This window comes from Quercus lobata, chromosome 3, assembly GCF_001633185.2.
Source record: "Quercus lobata isolate SW786 chromosome 3, ValleyOak3.0 Primary Assembly, whole genome shotgun sequence".
In the NCBI taxonomy this organism is placed as follows: Eukaryota; Viridiplantae; Streptophyta; class Magnoliopsida; order Fagales; family Fagaceae; genus Quercus; species Quercus lobata.
In genome coordinates, this window is record NC_044906.1 from 43,509,447 (window position 1) to 43,530,053 (window position 20,607).

The 20,607-nt window shown below is 34.9% G+C and overlaps 1 protein-coding gene across 2 annotated transcripts; it reads left to right on the plus strand.

The window, feature by feature from the left end:
• The first annotated feature begins 9,197 nt into the window (after nucleotides 1-9,197).
• LOC115981857 (ATP-dependent Clp protease proteolytic subunit 6, chloroplastic-like) lies at nucleotides 9,198-15,404 on the plus strand. Of its 2 annotated transcripts, none has more exons than XM_031104263.1 (9): nucleotides 9,198-9,373; nucleotides 9,489-9,532; nucleotides 10,245-10,311; nucleotides 10,970-11,174; nucleotides 11,302-11,367; nucleotides 12,902-13,042; nucleotides 13,700-13,753; nucleotides 14,619-14,711; nucleotides 15,065-15,404. In XM_031104263.1, exons 1-9 carry the CDS (start codon nucleotides 9,282-9,284, stop codon nucleotides 15,110-15,112), a joined length of 810 nt encoding a protein of 269 aa, XP_030960123.1. In that variant the 5' UTR covers nucleotides 9,198-9,281; the 3' UTR covers nucleotides 15,113-15,404. The 2 variants fall into 2 exon arrangements, with proteins under 2 accessions (XP_030960123.1, XP_030960122.1); XM_031104262.1 differs by having other exon boundaries at nucleotides 9,199-9,373; nucleotides 9,489-9,550.
• The last annotated feature ends 5,203 nt before the right edge of the window (nucleotides 15,405-20,607 follow it).

Genomic DNA, 20,607 nt, shown 5'->3' on the forward strand with positions numbered 1-20,607 from the left:
TGTAAATAATAGGGTAAATTTCATGTTATCTCCTAGACTGTACCCTTATCCTCCCTAAATTATTAGGGTGTAATTAGGGGTGGCAATTGGTGTAGGGGTGTCAATGTTTGACCCAACCCGCGAACACGACACGAACCCGACACGTGTTTTTTCGGGTTAGGGTTGGGCCTTAATGGGTTTGGGTCATAAACGGGTCGACCCGAAAGTGACACGATAAGAAACGTGTCATAAGTGGGTCAACCCACATAACCCGCAATAGACACGTTTGACACGCCAATTTATTTGTGTCAACTTGAAATGACCCATTTAACACAACCCGTTTAACTCATATAACAAATAAATATTTATTTTATTTTAGATTTGTCAAATACCTTTTATATCCAATATATATTTTAAATTTAAAAAGAAAAGTGAGTAATTACAAAAATTTATAAGGGATATAATTGGAAATTGAAACTTTACCGACCCTAAAACTACTAATACCTTACTTCTTTTTTTTTCCTTTTTTTTTTCTTCTTTTTTGGCATAGAACTTGTACAAATGAAATTGGATGAGTTTGTGAAAGATGTTATGAATTTGGACATCAACAAAGAATCTATGGATGATAATCGTGGTCATAGTTAGGATTAGTCTACTATTTGCTCAAATTCTTTCAATATTGATACTTAGCATTTGACGAGTTCCAAATACATTTTATATCCAACATATATTTTAAATTTAAAAAGAAAAGTGAGTAATTACAAAAATTTACAAGGGATATAATTGGAAATTGAAACTTTACAAACCCTAGAACTACTAATACCTTCTTTTTTTTTGGCATAGAACTTGTACAAATGAAATCGGATGAGCTTGTGAAAGATGTTATGAATTTGGACATCAACAAAGAATCAATGGATGATAATCGTGGTCATAGTTAGGATTAGTCTACTATTTGCTCAAATTCTTTCAATGTTGATACTTAGCATTTGGCAAGTTCCAAGGATATTATATTTTTGTTGAATTATGTTATTTTATTTTTGTTAAACTTTGTTATTTTGAATTTGGGTTGAAGTGTATGCACTTCTTTTGGAGTGTAAAGAACTTATTTCTAGATTAATGTTATATTTTTGTTAAATTATATTATTTTGAATGTGAGTTGAAGATTTGAAGTGTAAGCACTGCTTTTTAGGATGTAAAAAAAAATTATTTTTAGATGGATGTTATATTTAATATTATGCAAGTTGAAATAGGTTGTGTTACATTCGTGTCAACCCAACACGACTCATTTATTAAGCGTGTCAAATGGGTTGGGTCAGGTCAACCCGCCTTATTAACAGGTCGGGTTAGGGTTGAAGGATCATGACACGATTATTAAATGGGTCGGGTTAGGGTTGAGCCACTTAGTCGAATACCCCTACCTCGACACGACACGAACCCGACACGCTAACCCGAATTGACACCCCTAAATTGGTGTTTGCGTGTCGGGTTCGTGTCGGATTGAGATATGAGTATTATGTTATATGGGTCAACTCGAACCCGACCTGTTTAGTAATCGGGTTAGGATTCCTCAACCCTAACACGACCTGTTTATTAAACAGGTAACCCGACACGACACGTTTAACCCGTTTAATTAATAGGTCAAGTTAAGATCAACACAAATAACCTGTTAATAACCTGTTTGATTATAACCCGAACAACCTGTTTAATTAAACTTAACCCGAATAACCTACTATCAAGTACCATGTATCTAAATTTATAATTCAACCATAAATCAAGTAATAAAAATTCAAATAATAACAATAGCAAATAATTCTTTCATTCCTTCAAAATAAAATTACTAGTCCAAAAGGTTCCAACCTCCATACAATCAAATTCAAATTCAATAATATGTCAATGTTCCATAATAAAAAGCCAAGATTATTACATGGCATCCAAGTGCCATCTTAAAAACTAAAAGACAAACCAAAATAATTACATGGCAGATCAATATTTCCATGATGGCAAAAAAATCCAAGTCCAACCATCCAAGAGTGCCACATCAAAAAGTAAAAGCCATCGCTGATTAAGAAACTGGATCAGAAGAGGTTGAGAGTCTCATTGAAGAGGCGTCCTCCATGTGCTCATCCTTATTGATATTCATGTCCATTATATCTTCAGTAAGCTCTTCCAACTGTGATTGTGCAAGTTCTACATCAAAAAATTTAATGAAACATTAAAAACTTATCAAAACATTATAAATAAGAAATTTAGAAACTATGGGTAATCAAGCAATTGAATCAATTAAGTAAATAATAGTAGTTCACATAGTAGTAAGTAGTAGTAATGAACTTGGATAAACGTGGATAAAAATACAGTTGTACCTAGACAAATTTAAGTTTAAAAAAATAATACATATCAACTCTGCATTAAGCAGAACTTAACTTGTGAGTTTTTAAAGCTAAAAAGAGCTTTACAAGGAAATACTAAAATTTGGAGCTTTTAGAAAAGCTCCATAAAATTCAGAGTTCGTATTTTATAAATTAATAGCTATAAAACACTAATTTCATAGGTAAAGTTTTAGTTTCTACCACAATGTCATAAAGAGAAAAGGAGAAGAACTTTCATGATCCTACATAGATATTGATAGCTAAGTTGGACAACAAATGATAGGATAACACATCATAGATATTGTCTACTGTCTACCAAGTTTGCCAAATAACATCTATAAACTATTATATTATGTCCATAGAGCAACGTTTCTGCCATTTAAAGTTGACATAATATGGGAAATCTAATATAAAAAAAAAAAATATATATATATATATATATTATTTTCTTTTTAAAAAATCATCATAAAACTTATAACTCATTCAGCCAACATGTAAATAAAAAATACATTACCTATATCTGCATATAACCAATCTCTACTACAAACCAGTGCCTCCACAACATCAGGTTTAAGTGCACTCCTAAATTGATCAATGACTCGTCTCCCAACACTAAAAGTGGATTCTGAAGCAACAGTAGAAACAGGAATGCTCAAAACATCACGAGCCATAGCAGCAAGTTCAGGATACCGAAATTCATTTCCTTTCCAAAAAGCAAGAATGTCTAATTTTGCATTCCTATCCACTCTTGGTTCATCCAAGTAGAGCTCCAATTGAGTTTTTTGTGTCTGCCTACCAATATCCATACTTTGAAAAGAATCAAATTCCTACATACAAAAAAAACATAATAGATATTAATTTAGGCAGAATATAAATAACATAATATAAATAAATAAACAAGAAAAAAAAAAAAAACATAATTGCATCATAAACAAAGATCCCTCATTAGCATATTGTTCTTCAGTTTCTTGAGTAGCTTGATCAGCCATTTCAGAAGATATTGAAGGTGCAAAAACATTACTCTCATATTCCCCAAACAAAGCAAATAATTTTTTACAAACCTTCAAATATTGGAGTGAACTAGCATACCCATAAAGCTTCTGATAGCACCAATCAACAAAAGGCAGCTTATACCTAGGGTCCAAGACCATTGCTATGGCCAACACAACACTAAATTCTATCCAATACTTCTCAAATTTCACAAGCATTTGATCTGCCATTTTTCTCATGTACTCATCCTCACTATCACTTTCTTTCTTCAAGGTAAAATAAACAATGAAAACTTGTGGAAAATATAAGTTAGCTGTGGGATATTTTGTGCTAGAAAAGACCAATGTTGCATCATAAAAAACAGCCAAAAACTTTTTAATTTTTTCTGTGTTCTTAAGCGAGCGTCCAGAGACTAGTTCATAAGGGGTGCCCTCCTTTGATGTGTATGAGGCATTTTCTCACGAGACTTGGTGTCACGTGGGAAGAACAAAATCTTGAAGGACTAAGACAGCCTTTAGGCCACCCAAAGAGGACAATATCATGCACATGGAGGTGGGGCGTGACAAATGGTATCAAAGCCGAGGACGGCTCTCCTCTAAAGGTGTGGGTCAGGCAAAAGGCTAAAAGTCCCACATCACTTAATTGAGCATCCAGAGCCTGGTTCATAAAGGGTGCCTTCCCTTGATGTGTATGAGGCCTTTTCCCGTGAGGCTTGGTGTCACATTGGAAGAACAAAATCTTAAGGGACTAAGAGAGCCTTCAGGGCGCCCAAAGAGGACAATATCGTGCACATGGGGGCAGGGCGTGATAGATATTGAGGCAAGAGGCCAAAAGTCCCACATTGCTTAAGTAAGCGTCCAGAGCCTAGCTCATAAGGGATGCCCTCCCTTGATGTGTATGAGGCCTTTTCCCACGAGGCTTAGTGTCACGTGGGAAAAACAAAACCTTAAGGGACTAAGAGAGCCTTCGGGCCGCCCAAAGAGGATAATATCATGCACATGGGGGCGAGGCATAACAGATGGTATCAGAGCCAAGGACGGCTCTCCTCTAAGGGTATGTGTGAGGTAAGAGGCCGAAAGTCCCACATTGCTTAAGTGAGCATCCAAAGCCTGGTTCATAAAGGGTGCCCTTCCTTGATGTGTATGAGGCCTTTTCCCACGAGGCTTGGTGTCACGTGGGAAGAACAAAACCTTAAGGGACTAAGAGAGTCTTCGGGTCACCCAAAGAGGACAATATTGTGCACATGGGGGCGGGGCGTGACAGTTAGTGCCTTCACGTTTTGCATGCAATTGAACATAATTAATCAACCTGGGTAATTGAATTAATTAACCAGGGTCAAGCTATTTTAACCCAACAAGTGGTATCAGAGCAAGCACACTCTGATTAGGTTTTAATTTTTACTGTGTGATTCATTGACCCCCTGTTGTCATGGAATCAAATTGCATGAAAATATCTTTTTCTTCAAATATCTTTTGTGTTTCTATCATTGATATGCTCAAGTTTCTCAAGACATGCAAGTCAAAAAGATATTTGAAATTAATCTTAATAATTGTAGAAAAAGGTATATCTGTGAGTAGAAGAAGACTGGACTGTATCAAAATGTATCTCCATAATGGTGTACATTTCAGGAAGATGAAGGCAAGGGTAAAACCACTTAGTGATCAAAATGAAAGAAAAGACCATGCCTTATGATATGACATATAAGCATGAAATATGCTTCATGATGCACTCTGCTTTCAAAGTGATGAACACATGTCTATGGTATCTTGATAGTGGTTGCTCAAGACACATGATTGGAAACCACACTCTCTTTAAGACATTTGAATCCAAGAAATGTGGTAATGTCACTTTTGGTGATGGAAGCAAATCTCAAATAAAGGGAAAGGGAATCATATCTCTACTAGGGTTATCGGACATTACAAATGTGTTATATGTGGAAGGCTTGAGAGTGAATCTTTTGTTGAGGACCAAAATTTGACAAGAAAGCCCATTCCATGAAAAGTAAGGAAAGACTATGGGACTTAACAAAAGAAGGTCGAACTAATGAAGTTAAGAAAGACCATGAAGGCCCAAAGTCCCAAAAAGGAGGACAAATAAAGAATTAATAATAATAATGAATGAATAAAAAAAGAAGAGGACCCAAACTTGGTCAAGCCAGAGCGCATGCAATAAGAAGAATCAACATCATAGCCCTAGGACCTTGATATGTCATTTTGAAGCCTTGAGAAGAGGACCTTGGCTGACACATGGGAAAGCCAAGGTGTATGTTCAGATTTCCAGCAAAAGCCTTTAAAAAATCTAGCAAAACCAGGTATTATCTTTGTAACCCATGGTCCAAGCCCATGAGATCCCAAGTTGGTAGTAAGGGAGAAGTGGTTTGGTCGATAGGGAAGTGATTTATGGTGAAAGAAGGATCCTGAAGGTTTTCCTTGGTTCATATATTTGCTTGGAATGCATAGACCAATGGAAAACTCAATTCCACCATGTGCATGACATCTCCCCACAATTTCTTCTCAATTGTCACTTTCAATTAAAACTGTCATCCATTGCATTGAGCAAGCCCACCCACTCCTTTGGCTTTCCAAGAATGAATCTTCCATTTGTAGCTAAAGCTAAATGCCCATTTTAAGTTATAATTGCCTAATTAAGCTAAACCTCTGCCCAATGCACTTTTTCAAGTTCCAGAGAATACGGTTTTACCCAGCAGACCAGGGACGTCCTCGCTTGGGGTACTTGACCATGTTTACTATAAAAGGAATACTAAGGCATAGTAGAAGGGGGGAGGGGGAGAAGAAGGGGGATTCAAATGGAGGAAAAAGGGGGGAGTTCAAAGGTTCAAAAAGATAATTCTTAGAGTTTTAAGAGCACAGCAAGAGAGAGGGGAGATAAAAGGAACAAAATAAGAGAGCCAAGGTGAAGGAATTCGTCCCATGTCCTTGAAATCATTCAAAATATCACTTAGCGTCCAAAGAAATATATGCCAAAACATGCACATATCAGATATCACTCTCTCCCATAAAATCCTCCTCGCTTAACTATCTTGGAAGGCAATGCCCAAGTAAAGCTACTTAGACTTGAGTTCCAAATCCCACAAGTCTCTTGCAAAAGCATTAAGTCTGTGAGAATTGGCTCCAGGATCCTTGCGGCTAACTCATTCTTATAAAATTCATTTACATATATGTATATATGTATTAGAATGTATATCCTAATCCGAGGAACTAACAATTATTTGAAGATATGTGTATTGTATAGTTGTTTTTATGCAGGACCTATAGAGGTAAAGGGAAAGGACAAAACTTCATTGCATAACAAGCATGGAGAATGCACGACATCCCGTTTAGGGTACCACAACATCACGTTCGAGGTACCACGACATCACACTCGGGGAACCAAGTGAAGAAACTCTTTTAAATGTTCACACAATAAAAGATAAGTTTTAAATATTTTATTTCAATCTCTTTCTCATTGTGAATATTATGAATAATTATTTTACTTATTTCATAAGAGTAAAGGGTCATTTTATGACACTAAAGCACTTATAATGGTATTTTATTACTTAGGAGGAAATTGCACTTTTGCCTTGAAGAACTTCATGTGACTTGCACACAAACCAGTTCATATAGCGACCCCAATAGGCCGTGGAGAACCAGACCCAGTCCAACCATCCATCCTTGGAGGCCTAGGATCACTTGTCATCAATGGACTTGGGTACTTTCCAAAAAAAGAACCCACATCTATTAGGCATAAGCCAGATTTATGATCAAGACTTTATGGTGTTGTTTTCCAAAGGAAAATGTCTAGTGTTAAATAAGTCAGGTGAGTAACTCATAAGCGGGATTCAGACACTAAATAATTGCTATGGTCTAGTTCCTAGTGCTAAGATTGTGTTTAATAGTATTTGAATGCCAAATGAAACTTATGGCATTAAAGGATGGGAAACTCTAACTACAAGCAACTGTCAATTATGTCAAAGAATGAAGTTGTCCTAAGGATACCTAAACTCAATAGAGAGGTAAATGCTGCATATGGACCGTGTCAACTTGGAAAACAAACAAAAGCTCAACATCATGACACTTTGACCACTACCACTATAAAAGCTCTCAAGCTTCTCCACATTGACCTTATGGGCCCAACAAGAATGGAGTCTGTTGGAGGAAATAAATACATCATGGTGGTGGTAGATGACTTCACCAAATTTGCCTGGGTTATTTCGCTAAGATCAAAGTCTGAAGCTCCTTAACATAGAGGCGTTGTGTAAATGGTTGCAGAATGAAAAAGGGTTGAAAGTTAATCGAATTTAAAGTGATCATGGCAAAAAATTTGAGAACTCTTAAATGGAGTCCTTCTGCACAGACGATGGCATAGCTCAAGAATTCTCGGCCCTCAGCACTCCTTAATAGAATGGTGTAGTTGAAAGGAAGAATATCATTCAAGGGATGGCTAGAGCTATGATACATAAAAAGGATGTGGCAAAAGACCTATGGGGCGAGGCAATTAACATTGCATGTCATATTGTGAATTGAGTGTACTTCAAACCAAGTACAAAGAAGACTCCATATGAGTGTGGAAAGGAATGAAACCAAATGTAAAGTACTTCAGAATATTTGGTAGCACTTGCTTCATTCTAAAGGACAAAGAGAATATGGGAAAGTTTGACACCCAAAGCAATGAAGGGATCTTTCTTGGATATTCCTCCACTAGCAAAGCATATAAGGTGCTAAACAAAAGAACTAGAAAGGTCATGGAAACCGTTAATGTTGTGATAGATGAAGCTTCAATTTCCGAGTCTTTAAAAGATGTTGATCAACTGCCAAAGTCCATCCTTCCATCCTCCCTTTGACTCTTGAAAAAGATCAAGAAGTAGGTGATCAAGATCCTCATTCTCCTGCCTCACCTAGTGCCATACAGATCTCAGAAGATGCTTCTACATCACTTCAGCCTGATGATCATTTGGAAAAAAGAACCCTCATCCAGGATTAAATTGATGGTCAGGTAGCTATAGTGCTTGAAGAAGTTTCACACTTGTGGCAATGGTGGTGCCATGAGTGGCTATGGGTTGAAGAAAGGGAGAAGATAGAGAGATAGAGATGAAGAGAGTGAAAAAAATGATAAATAAATTAATTATGTTTAATTGTGATGTGAAAATAAGGGCATTGATGTTAAGTAGGTAACATGATAAGTTAAAATAGATAAAATGACTTTTTTAAATGTTAAAAGCTAAAAAATTGAGTTTCACTAACGTGGATGTTTTTATATGCAAATTTGGTCATATTTAACACCGAGACAACGTTTTCTAATTAGGAGCTCAATAGTATGAAGATAGAGAGATAGAGATGAAGAGAGTGAAAAAAATGATAAATAAATTAATTATATTTAATTGTGATGTGAAAAATAAGAGCATTGATGTTAAGTAGGTGACATGATAAGTTAAAATAGATAAAATGACTTTTTTAAATGTTAAAAGCTAAAAAATTGAGTTTCACTAACGTGGATGTTTTTACATGCAAATTTGGTCATATTTAACACCGAGACAACGTTTTCTAATTAGGAGCTCAATAGTTTGTTTCCATAATTGGAGGGGTTTTAAGTGTAATTTTCCTTTTTATTTTATTTTAAGAATTCGAGTAAAAGTGTTGTAATTGGGTAAAAGATTACGGTGGAAAAACATAAATAGAACCCGTTTGATAAAGTATTTTATCAATATATTTTTAGTTTTTAAACAATATTATATATATTTTTATACCCTTTTCCAATCCCGTATTTCAAAAAAATATAAACTCAAACATCCCTATCAAATGATAAGCTCCTTAGTTTTTTTTTTTTTTTTTTTGGTTGCGAAGAACAAAAGTAGACCCTATGAAATTTAAAAGACAAAAAAATAAAAATTAAAAAGCCTTGGCCTAAGTTGCAATTCAACGACACTCGCTCTGCGTGTCTGGGTTTGAAATGGTAGCTTCAGTTATCTCCGTGCCTTCAAGCTTATCAATCACTTGTCGTAGTCGTAGCAGAACCTCGTCCGTTCCTTTGTTTTCTCGCAGGTATAGATAAAGTATTTATTAATTTGTTTCACTTAAAAAACTTCAATTTTTAGTTGCTGGGCCTGTACCTGTGCCTGTGTTTATCAATTCTTGAATTACATTCGTTAATTTACAGAAACTCAACGAGGTCGATAGTCTCTGCCTTGCCACCTCCATATGGTGATTCTTTAACATTTGGTAATCTTTCTTTTTTTTTATTTATTTTTTAGTTTACACTTACATGAGTTTTTAAATTACACTTCTGTTTAAGATTACAAAATATTAAGTAGCAGACTTTATCCTATAACTAGATTTGGGGATGACCCAATTGTCGTCTTGAGCTTAGTTGTGATTAGGAACGGTTTAATGCCCCTAATTTCATTCAAAAAATTTGTCTTGTTCCGAGACAATTCCCTTTGATTTCTTAATTACACATGGCCATGATTTTTTTTTTTTTACCATGCTATCTAGTGTCTAGTGCTTCACAAAGGACACGGTGACATGACAATTCTACAAAAATTAACTAATTTAATTAATATATCTTTTGGTATTATTTATTTATTTTTAGGCATATTTTCTAATTTTTCAAAATAAATAACAATGATCAAAATCTTTAAAAACATATCTAAAATCAACTTTAAAAAAAAAAAAAATTCCTCTCAACAGTCAACACATTGCTGATATGCACGCGTGATGTAAACACACTGGGGAATTTGGAGTGGCTGTGCTTCTTAGATATAGTGCTTATTGATGAATTTTGTTTTAGCTACTAATAAATATAATTGGTTATTCCAAATTCTTTTATAGATACATAAACGCCTGCAGTGATGATTAATCCATGGACTTTTGCATTGAAAGTAAGTTATAATATGTAACGTATTGTTGTGTCCAGGCTTATCCAGTAAAACTTGTGGGTTACCTACTAAGCACGAAGAGAAGGATTTTCGTACCAGAACAAGGTGTATTGCTTGTTCCCCCTTTTTTGCTTAGAGTGCTTATTATTATTATTATTATTATTATTATTTGTGATATTTCATATATGCGCGCGCGCGCGTGTGTGATCATTTGTTGTAGTGACTATATTTATTTTCAGGTGATAATTTCCTTTGGAGAGTATTGCACTTGGAGTTTTTCTTTTTAAAAAGAAAAGAAAAGATATATAGAGTATGTTATGCATTGCCACCATTACATCCATTTGATAGAAAATTACATGAAGTTTTAAAAAATGAATAAGCAAGGTCGGAATTGGGTTGAGGAAAAAGCATTGCAGCTGCATCATATTTGTTTTCATTAGTCTTCACAAATTCATTGCTTATACATAATTTTCTGTTTTCTGTTTGCTGCTTGTAAATATTTCCTTTGCCTACTTCATTTCTTTGATGGAGTAGTTTTTCCTTAATACAATTTTTTCTTACCTATCAAAAAAAAGAAAAAGAAAATGGAAACATGTTACATATGCCTATGTTCTACTACTTATCTTCCTTCAAGATCCTACAGTTATAGAGTTTGATCTGGTTCTATATTTTCTGCTTCTAGCATTTCACGCAATAATTATTTTTAAAAAAGCATAGCCATATAATGGAATAATTAGCTACTTAAACTGTGTTTAATATGCAGTTATGATGCAATAGAAGCCGCCAGAAAGGGGAATCCACCTGTAATGCCAGCTGTGATGACCCCAGGAGGGCCTTTGGATCTCTCATCAGTGTTATTCAGGAATCGCATAATCTTCATTGGTCAGCCAGTAAACTCACAGGTGGCTCAGCGAGTCATATCGCAGCTTGTGACTCTGGCAACTATTGATGAGGATGCAGATATTCTGGTGTGGTTATGCGTTGGCAGTGTTATTTTGTTTTTTCAATCTTGGTGTTGATGCATTGGGGCTGCAAAATCAAACTTCTGTGGTAAAGATAATGCACAGCTTATGACTTACTCCTGTATCCTCTCAGGTTTATTTGAACTGTCCTGGTGGAAGTACGTACTCTGTGCTGGCAATTTATGATTGCATGTCTTGGGTAAGTTTATAAAGTTTTATTTTTTAATGATTTCTTTGCTCTCTTTTTCTTAAGTAATTCTTCCCACCTTTAGCACATTAGTTATTTTGTCTTGCTACTCTAGTATTGATAATGACCTTACAAAGTAAGAACAAATATTTATTAATTTTAGACATTATAATTGACTGCCTCCTGCCAATGATCCAATGAGTCTGGCTCAAACGGGGCTGACTTCTCCCACAGGAGTGGGTGGAAGGTGAGGTCGTGGTTTCAAAACACACTGAGTGTAACTTACCAATAGACAAAAAACTATACATTGGAGTGTCACCCTATATGAAATGATTGTGACTTCATGCATTAAAGAAAGCCAGTGTCTCCAATCTAAAATTTGGTAAGTGCAAATTGATCACTTCGTTATTTATATATTTATTTATTGCAATAAATCCACTGTTTTTAAAACCGGACTGGACTGGCCGGTTCAATTGGGAACCGGTCATGGCACTGGTCTGGTAAAACTATAAAAAAAAGGTCAAGAATGGGTAAAAACCGGGAACTGGTCTCTTTTCTGGTTCTTTGACTGTTCCGGTTTTTAAAACCAAGAATAGATCCCAAATAGAGCAAGCTATGAGCAACCATTCTAAAGTCCAAGTGACTGAAAATAATTACATCAGCAATCCTATATAAATGTTGCAGAATCCATTTACTGTGACAGTTTAGATAAAAATATCTGTTTGTGATGCTAGTACTTGCCAATAGGTGGCCTGACTGTTTTCTACTAACAATAAACAAATTTGAAAGGAAAGGAAAACGATAAATAGGAGAAGAACCAAAATGAACAAGAATAAATAATATGAGGAGCACAAAGGTAACTAAGATGCCAAATAGATATTAATGTCATGCCTGTTTATTCCAAATGGTGGCTTAACCATTTTTACTAACTAAACTAAACAAACTTGAAAGGAATGAAATGAACTTTTGGAGAAGGAAAACTAAGGAAAGAAGATTACTAAGTAAAAAAGAAAAGAAATGACAAGTCTTCTCCGTCTCTCTCCGTCTGTATTCTATTTTGATTTACATATTTATCTTTAGATGGGACACTTGAGAAGATTTTGGGGGACGTGTTTTGGCTGATAATGTTTTCGTGCTTGGATCTTTGTACCATATATTTCATTTGGATGCCTTTCAGGGTTCAAAAGAGGCCATGCTATCTGTAGTTTATAGATTAAATGCACATTAAAAAAGAAAAAGTTTATAGGTTAAACGTGAAAATTATTTGCACTTAAATCTAAGAAATTAACGGACCGTTGCTGCATCTTGACAGTCTTCTTTCCCATCTATTCATGTGATCCAGTTAGGCTAAGCTGTTTCGTCTTCTGTATTCTCAAAAAAACCTGTTACATTGAGACCTTCTATTTTCCCTAGTCATCAGTGGATTATACGCCTGTCATTAAATGTTATATGGTACTTGTAAAAGCATGTCATCCATTTTTTTTCTTTACTAATAAAAAGTGTTCAATTTCTTACTCTGCAAGTATTTATTTAATAATTTTTTCAGATTAAGCCCAAGGTTGGCACAGTATGTTTTGGAGTAGCGGCAAGCCAAGGTGCACTTCTTCTTGCTGGTGGAGAAAAGGGAATGCGCTATTCAATGCCAAATGCACGTATTATGATACATCAACCACAGAGTGGATGTGGGGTATGAATTAACTTTTGGTGTAGTTTACTGCATTTTATGAAAGGATATGCTCATGAAAGGATTAGATCTGAAGACTAGATTGGAAGTCTGTAACAGATTCTGGTATTATCTTTGCAAACAGATTATATCACAATTATCTTTCTAATCCAATTCACTTTCCTCTTTTATATTTGGCTATTCTTTTTGGCCTTTTGGGTTCTGTATACATGAGCTTATGTGAAGTTTAAATCAGTTTTTTGCTATTTTATGTGGTATAAGATTAGAAAGTTTAAAGTTCAAATTAGGTCCCCCCGTGCGTAAAACAAAGTTTAAATTAGTTTTTCCCATCTACTGTGGTTTGAGATTAGAGAGCTACAAAAAAACTAGCTTAAATGAATTTGAGTCTGCTTTGGGCTTGGGTTACAAGCCCAAATGAGTATCAAATTCTTTTGATTTCAAAGATTTTCCACCACTTGTGAGTGTCAAGTAGACAGATGCTTACCCTTGTCATTCTTGAAAACCCAAGTATGGCCAGGTGAAGTGAACGTACTGGGTGACACAAACAATAGAAGTATTCTCATCAGTTTGTGTAATGCGATGAAATTTGACATACAGTTTTGAGGTATTATGATTCATTTGCTAACATTCCATAGATATGATTTTGTTATCTACTTGTAGGGGCATGTGGAAGATGTGAGGCGCCAAGTGAATGAAGCGGTTCAATCTCGCCATGTCAGTCTCTCTTCCCCACTTAGTTGTGTACTTTGAATGATCTCTGAACGATTATAATGCATCCTAAATGACTTAGATCAAGCTGAAATAGAGTGACTCAATTGTGTCTATAATTTTGCTAATTTGAATAAAAAATGGAAAACAAGATCTCCTTAAGTTGAGTGTAAGTTTTGAGCATTAAAAAAAAAACTGAAATTTAGTTGTAGTTTAGGTGTAGTGATGTGCTGGGCTGGATTGTTATAAAAGTTTCACTCTGCCATGGAGAATATCAAAATAGAGATATCCAGCATTGCTGTTAGAAAATTCACTCTATCATCACAGAGAATTAGGCTGGTACTTTTAGCTTATCTCTTGGGAAACAGCATTTTAGTAGTAAATAGTAAATACAGATGCCTTGATCTTCATCTAGAGAAATGTGGAATGAGTGTTAACAAGGCACTTGTAGTCCTTTGCAAGTACAATGTCATGTGATTTTTCCAGTTCCATTTTCATATGTTCCCTTTGGGTGAAAGCCTAATAATCTGAAAACTAGCATTATTTTCTGCAGGTTTGACACAAAATATTTTTACAGTTTGGTGCTTTGACAGCAAATATTGATTCATCATTATTGCATTTTCAAGCTCACAAAGTGCTTGAACCTATTTTATGTAATATTATTTTTACCCATCAACCCAAGTAAAAAAAAAAAAAGGTTTCACTGAGAACTTGAGATTTATAACTCCATTTTCTATACTCTGTTCACTGAATCGACCGGTTTCCAGTATAGCCCAGCTTTTCTCTGTCAAATTCTTTTGCATGCATGAGTGTGCTGCTCAATGTTAAGCATTGACTCTACTTTTCTTCTTCCCCTGGTAATATTATGCAGAAAATTGACAAAATGTATGCTGCTTTTACTGGCCAACCTCTAGAGAAAGTGCAACAATACACTGAAAGGGATCGTTTCTTGTCTGTTTCTGAGGTAATGTTCCTCATTCCTTTGTTCTTCTTAGATCTATTTATTATTTAAAAGAGAGAGGGACTGGAAAATATAATGAAAATAAAACATTTACAAAGCTGTCTGTAGTCTGTACTCTTTATTGCTAGAATTTTATTGGCCAATTAAGTGGTTCCTCATGAAAATATTACTTTTGACATATCATGATAAGTGGAAACCCTGCAAAATCAAATATTCAAAGCCCGTTACTACGAAAGAGCTTCCATTATCTGCTACTAATATTTTTGAGCCCAGCTTCTATTGCAGTTGATTTCTGCTTTAATACATTATTGAGAGAACTACTAACAATCATCTTGCTGTGCCTCCTTTAATTGCAGGCTATGGAGTTTGGACTCATTGATGGTGTGTTAGAAACTGAATATTGAACTCCGATTTTTTGCTGAACCATTTTATGCCTTCAGAACATCATACTATCATAGTGCAATTTCAGGACACCATACTGCAATTGTTGTCAAACTGATATGGATTCTTGTGTAGCCTTCAATGAAAATTTGCATATGATATTCATAGAAATTTGTCAAGTGGTGCTTATGTATTTTAGTGGAATTACATAGAGTTTTCATAGTCAGGGAACTGGTTGTTTTGGGTTTCCTTCTTCTGCTTTGACTTTTATATATATAAGCTAAAGTTGGGAGAAAATCCAATTAGATTTTCAAATTTGAGTTTAATTTGTGCTACATTAAGAATTTAATTAATGTTTATTGTTGTCAAATAAAAGAAATGAGGTTCATATTTTGTTGTTTGCACGAAAAATCAATTAATGTCTTGACTTGATGCTAAAAAGTACCATCATAAAGCAAATATCAGGCCATAAGTTGAAATTCTATGGTGATTTTTTTTTAAAAAAAAAAATCATGTTAAATGAGTTTAGTGTTTGTTTTTTGGGATCTGGCTTGTGTTGGTAATGGATGAGAAAGTCGCAGGGGAGGTTGGTCGCTGTGACCATGGTTGGTGGACCCACGAAAGGAATGAGGTTTGTTTCATTTATTTTAGAATTCGTATAAGGTATAACAACAAAACATGGCACAACGGGTTCTCACTTCACACACAGCCTTGCAAATGTAGAACTTACCATAACAAATAAAAATAAATAAAATCAAGAGATATATAAAAAGAATTTCACACATAGCTTTGCAAAAATGTTTAAAGTCTATGTTGTGTATTCAAGAGTTATGTCATTTTGAATATACACCACTGTCAGTTTTTTTTTTTTTTTTTTTTTTTTTTTTTTTCTTCCTTGTATGTTAAAAATATTTAGTATTCTAAAAATAAATAAAAAAAATCAAGAAATGGAGCTTGCACACCAATCTTTTGGAATTTTTATTTTTTATTTTTTCCTTCTCACTAGAAAATAAAATTAATTATAAAATTAAAATGAATTTTATGAGGGAAACCCATTTAATAGGAATGAATCTATGAATTGAAATTCAGCATTCTGTAAATAACTCTAACCCACGTAGTGTTTGGTCCTGAAAGAGAAAGTTGAAAAAAAAAAAAAAAAGGAGTACAAATTATGGAAGTAAATCCACCGTCCAATCTCCTCCATTATTATTACTAGCATGTAACCCATGCAAACGCATAAATGTATTTAAAATTAAACACAATTTTTAATTTAAAAATATAAATAATTAGTCAAATTATTTATAAAAAAAAAATAGCATGTAACATATGCATGCATATAGATACATTTAAAATTAAACACAATTTTTTATGGTGATCAACAAGTACTCTTCGTCCATAGTGGTTGTCCATAACTAGGAATGTCCAAAACAACCTTCAAAAAGAAGAAATGTGCACTAAGAATACAAAAGGAGAATCTACAAGTAGGTTGTCGGTCGTCCAGCAAGGATCTGGTCGTCCAAGGAAAATACGATCGTCCATACCATGTTCAAATATGGACGACCAATAAACACTTAGTAAAATTTTGAGTGTTTTCTACAATTTCAAATGGTTAGACCACTAACCCACATCTTGAAGCGTGGGTAGATTCCCTAAAATTTGCTCCACTCTCCCCACTAAGTCCACACATCTCCTATGATGTTAGTGGCCCCTAACAAGTAGACCCACTCCAAACTCTCTATAAAATGACCAAGCCTCATCCAACCAAGGTATGTTTTTTACTATTCATTCACTCACTACTCCTGTGTTCTAGACACGGTCTGGAGATGTCCACCTATTCTGGACACGGTCTTCCTCTTTTCCGACAAGACTGGAGGGACGAGCTTTAACACCATTAGAGCAGGTGTACGAGTTTGAATAAGGACATCTCCCTCCGTTTGGACGACCTTGTCGCCACCAACAAGACCTTTCCCCTTGTTCTCTTTCATGGTTGTCATTCCTACAAAAGAAAAGGGAAGAAAGGATTGTCAAAGTTTAGATGAATTAAATGAGAACGAACAGGAAAAAATACAAAAAAAAAAAAAAAAAAAAGAAGAAGAAGAAGAAGAAGAGAAGAAGATAACCTACATCAACACGTAGTAAGCTCGTGAGCTAGTGCTTCCTATGTAGGAACAGGTCCAAGTCCCTAAGCTGCTAGATGGTGGAGTGTCACTAAAGAATGGAAGGTTCTATCAGTAAATGAGTGTGCCTGTTAGACACGACTCAAGTAAAAGTTGGACAATGAAGGACGAGCTACTGCTGAAAAGAAAGAAATAAGAGTTAGACGAGGATTATGAAATAATTAAGACGAGCTAAAATAATCAACATACCCTCGGAGCGCAGACAACCCATTTCACCAGTATAAGGAGGGAATGTATCCTTGCCTACTTCAACAGGGTCACAAGCCCAACACTTAGAGACAAAGAAGAACTCCATCTTCCACTGCCTATCATACAAGGGAAGGGACCTAGTTAACCTACAGTTAGAACCTTTAATCGAGAATCGGTAGAAACCTAAAGATTGGCTAATCTTAGAGGGTTTAAAACAATACAAGAACTCGTCCACAGTAAGAGGACGGTTCCCGTCAAAAGCCTCCCTCCACAACACTTGCATGGCCACAATGGTTCTCCACCCATTGGGATTAAGTTGGTTTGCCCCTATACTTAACCTATGAAGGAGCTCCCTAGCAAAGGCATTCAAAGCTAATCTCAGGCCCCCTAAAAGGTAAGCTTCATATATACCAACCCCAGGAGAGTTAGGGGTACAACACCATTCACTTGGGGTAGCAAGACGAGGGTTGACTTCATCGGTAATCTGATACTTGCCCCTAAGCGTATAAAGCCTTTTCTCGTCTATCTTAGATGGAATGTCCATGGTACAACATACTAATATGTCCTCTTTTTCACTAGGGGGAGAAGGAATAGACGGTTAAGCACTCGTGAATGAGCTAGCGTGCAATCCAGAGGCTACCCTTCTTTTCATTTCTTCTTGGAGGACCTCCAAAGTAACTCTAGGAACTCCAAATGAGTATTGTTCGTCCGTGGAGTTAGTATCACTATTACTACTACTATCACTACTGCTATCATCACTACTATTACTTTCATCGTGATACTCATCTATTTTCCTATCTTCCTATCATCCCTATTGCTAAACGAAGACACTACTATCTCAGCCATCTTGTAAAAAATTCTATAGAAGAAAACCTACGAACGAAGAGAAGAGGATACCTTATGCAAGATGGAAAAGACTAAGGATGAGAGAAGACTCCTAGACAAGGCACGAAAGACAACAAGGTCAAAAGAGACAATATGTAGAAACTAAGAGGATAGGGGAGGTATTAAGCTATTTATAGGGGACTAGGTGGGTCACTGAAAGTCTGAAACGACATGAACCAACTAGAAGACGCCATGTGGCAGCACATGCACCCTTTGATTTCACCGAGTCATTTGACGCTATGTGTATGACCCATTAACTGATCATAAAGTGCCACGTAAAAAAAAAAAGGAATTACGAAGGCATGGACGACCTATGGACAAGGGGGCAATTGATGGTGATCAATAACAAGTACTCTTCGTCCATAGTGGTCGTCCATAACATGGAATGTCCAAAACAGCCTTCAGAAAGAAGAAATATGCACTAAGAATACAAAAGGAGAGTTTACAAGTAGGTCGCCGGTCATCCAACAAGGATCTGGTCATCCAAGGAAAATACGGTCGTCCATACCATGTTCAAATATGGACGACCAATAAACACTTAGTAAAATTCTGAGTGTTTTCTACAACTTCATATGGTTAGACCACTAACCCACATCTCGAAGTATGGGGTGGATTCTCCCAAAATTCACTCCACTCTCCCCACTAATTCCACACATTTCCCGTGATGTCAATGACCCCTAACAAGTAGACCCACTCCAAACTCTCTATAAAAGGACCAAGCCTCATCCGACCAAGGTATGTTTTTACTATTCATTCACTCACTACTCCTATGTTCTAGAGAAAAAACTGCCTTAACCATCGGAGGGTCCTTGGCCAGTTCACCCCGGTCACTTTCGATAGTTACTTTCTTCCTTCTCAGGTCATCCAACCATCGTGAAAGTCTGGAACATTCAACTTACTGATTTTCGTGCCTAATCAATTTTTATCATAAAAATACAAATAATTAGTCAATTTTTTTTAAAAAATAAATGTAATTAGTCACATATTAAAATTCTTACATAAATTTAATACTATTTATGATATATTTTTTTTCATTTTTAATAAGATAGAATGTGTGGTGATCTTTGTTGTGTGGTAATTTTTATTTTTTATTTTATAGTTCATTAATATTCGATTATTACTATTTTGTACTCAATAACTCACTTGACACAAAAATTAAAAAATTTAAATGGACACATGACACAAATTTAAGTGGATAATTATGGTGTAATCCTTACATATATTTAGATACATGGCGCAAAATTGGATTCTAATTTCAAATTCTAATTGAACTTTCTCTAAGCTTTACCTACCTATTAATATATATAGAGATTATTACTACTTTATCTATAGAACTTATCCACCTCTTTCCAATTCAGTACGCCTCACCAACATTCTATTCCAACCTCTCCACCCTCCCATACCTTACATTTTTGTTAATTTCTACTCTTTTTAAAACGATATACATTAACATCAAAATGGTTTTTCCTTTTACATTATTAGTATTTGGGTAGATTGCAAATTACACCCCTAAAATTTGAGGATGTTTAGATTTTACACCTTAATGTTTTAGAATTTGGATTTTGCCTCTTAAATTTTAGGGATGTTTGGATTTTACCTTTTAAAGTTTGGAAGTGTTTGGATTTTACATCCTCAAATTTCTAAACACTTCCAAACTTTAGGGAATAAAATCCAAATTCTGAAATATTAGGATATAAAATCTAAACACCCTAAACTTTAGGGGGGTAAAATCCATATTCTGAAATTTCAGAGTGTAAAATCCAAACACCCCCAAACTTTAGGAGTGTGATTTGTAATTTACCCTTATTATTTTTTATATGATTATTGATTAAACATTGCATTGCATCATGAGTATATGTATACTAATAAAATTTGGGCCTAGAAATTGTAATTGAACTAACTAACTATCTTCTCTCTACCACAAATGGTTATATTTGCATTGATTAGGACAATCCATTTTAGGTAAAAGTTTATTAGTTAAGTTTCAAAAAATTTCAAATTCTACTTCAGTTTAGGTAAAACTTAACTCTAAAGAATTTTAAAATTCTATTCTAACTAAAATTATAATTCAAAATTTTTAAATAATTTAAGAATGAAATTTAAAATTTATATTAGTTATTTCGATCAACTAACATAATTTTGTATTTTAATATAGTAAAATTTAAACATTGCATACCATATTTATGCAAAGTATTTCTATAATTTAATTTAAATGAAAGTCTATTAAAGTTTCATTAAAATTTTGTTATTATTTAAAAAAAAAAATT

Coding starts and splice junctions, on each gene's coding strand:
- LOC115981857 (XM_031104262.1), top strand. CDS start 9,282: ATGGTAGCTTCAGTTATCTCCGTGCCTTCAAGCTTATCAATCACTTGT. Junction 9,374..9,488: donor GTTCCTTTGTTTTCTCGCAG/GTATAGATAAAG, acceptor GTTAATTTACAG/AAACTCAACGAGGTCGATAG. Junction 13,043..13,699: donor AACCACAGAGTGGATGTGGG/GTATGAATTAAC, acceptor ATCTACTTGTAG/GGGCATGTGGAAGATGTGAG.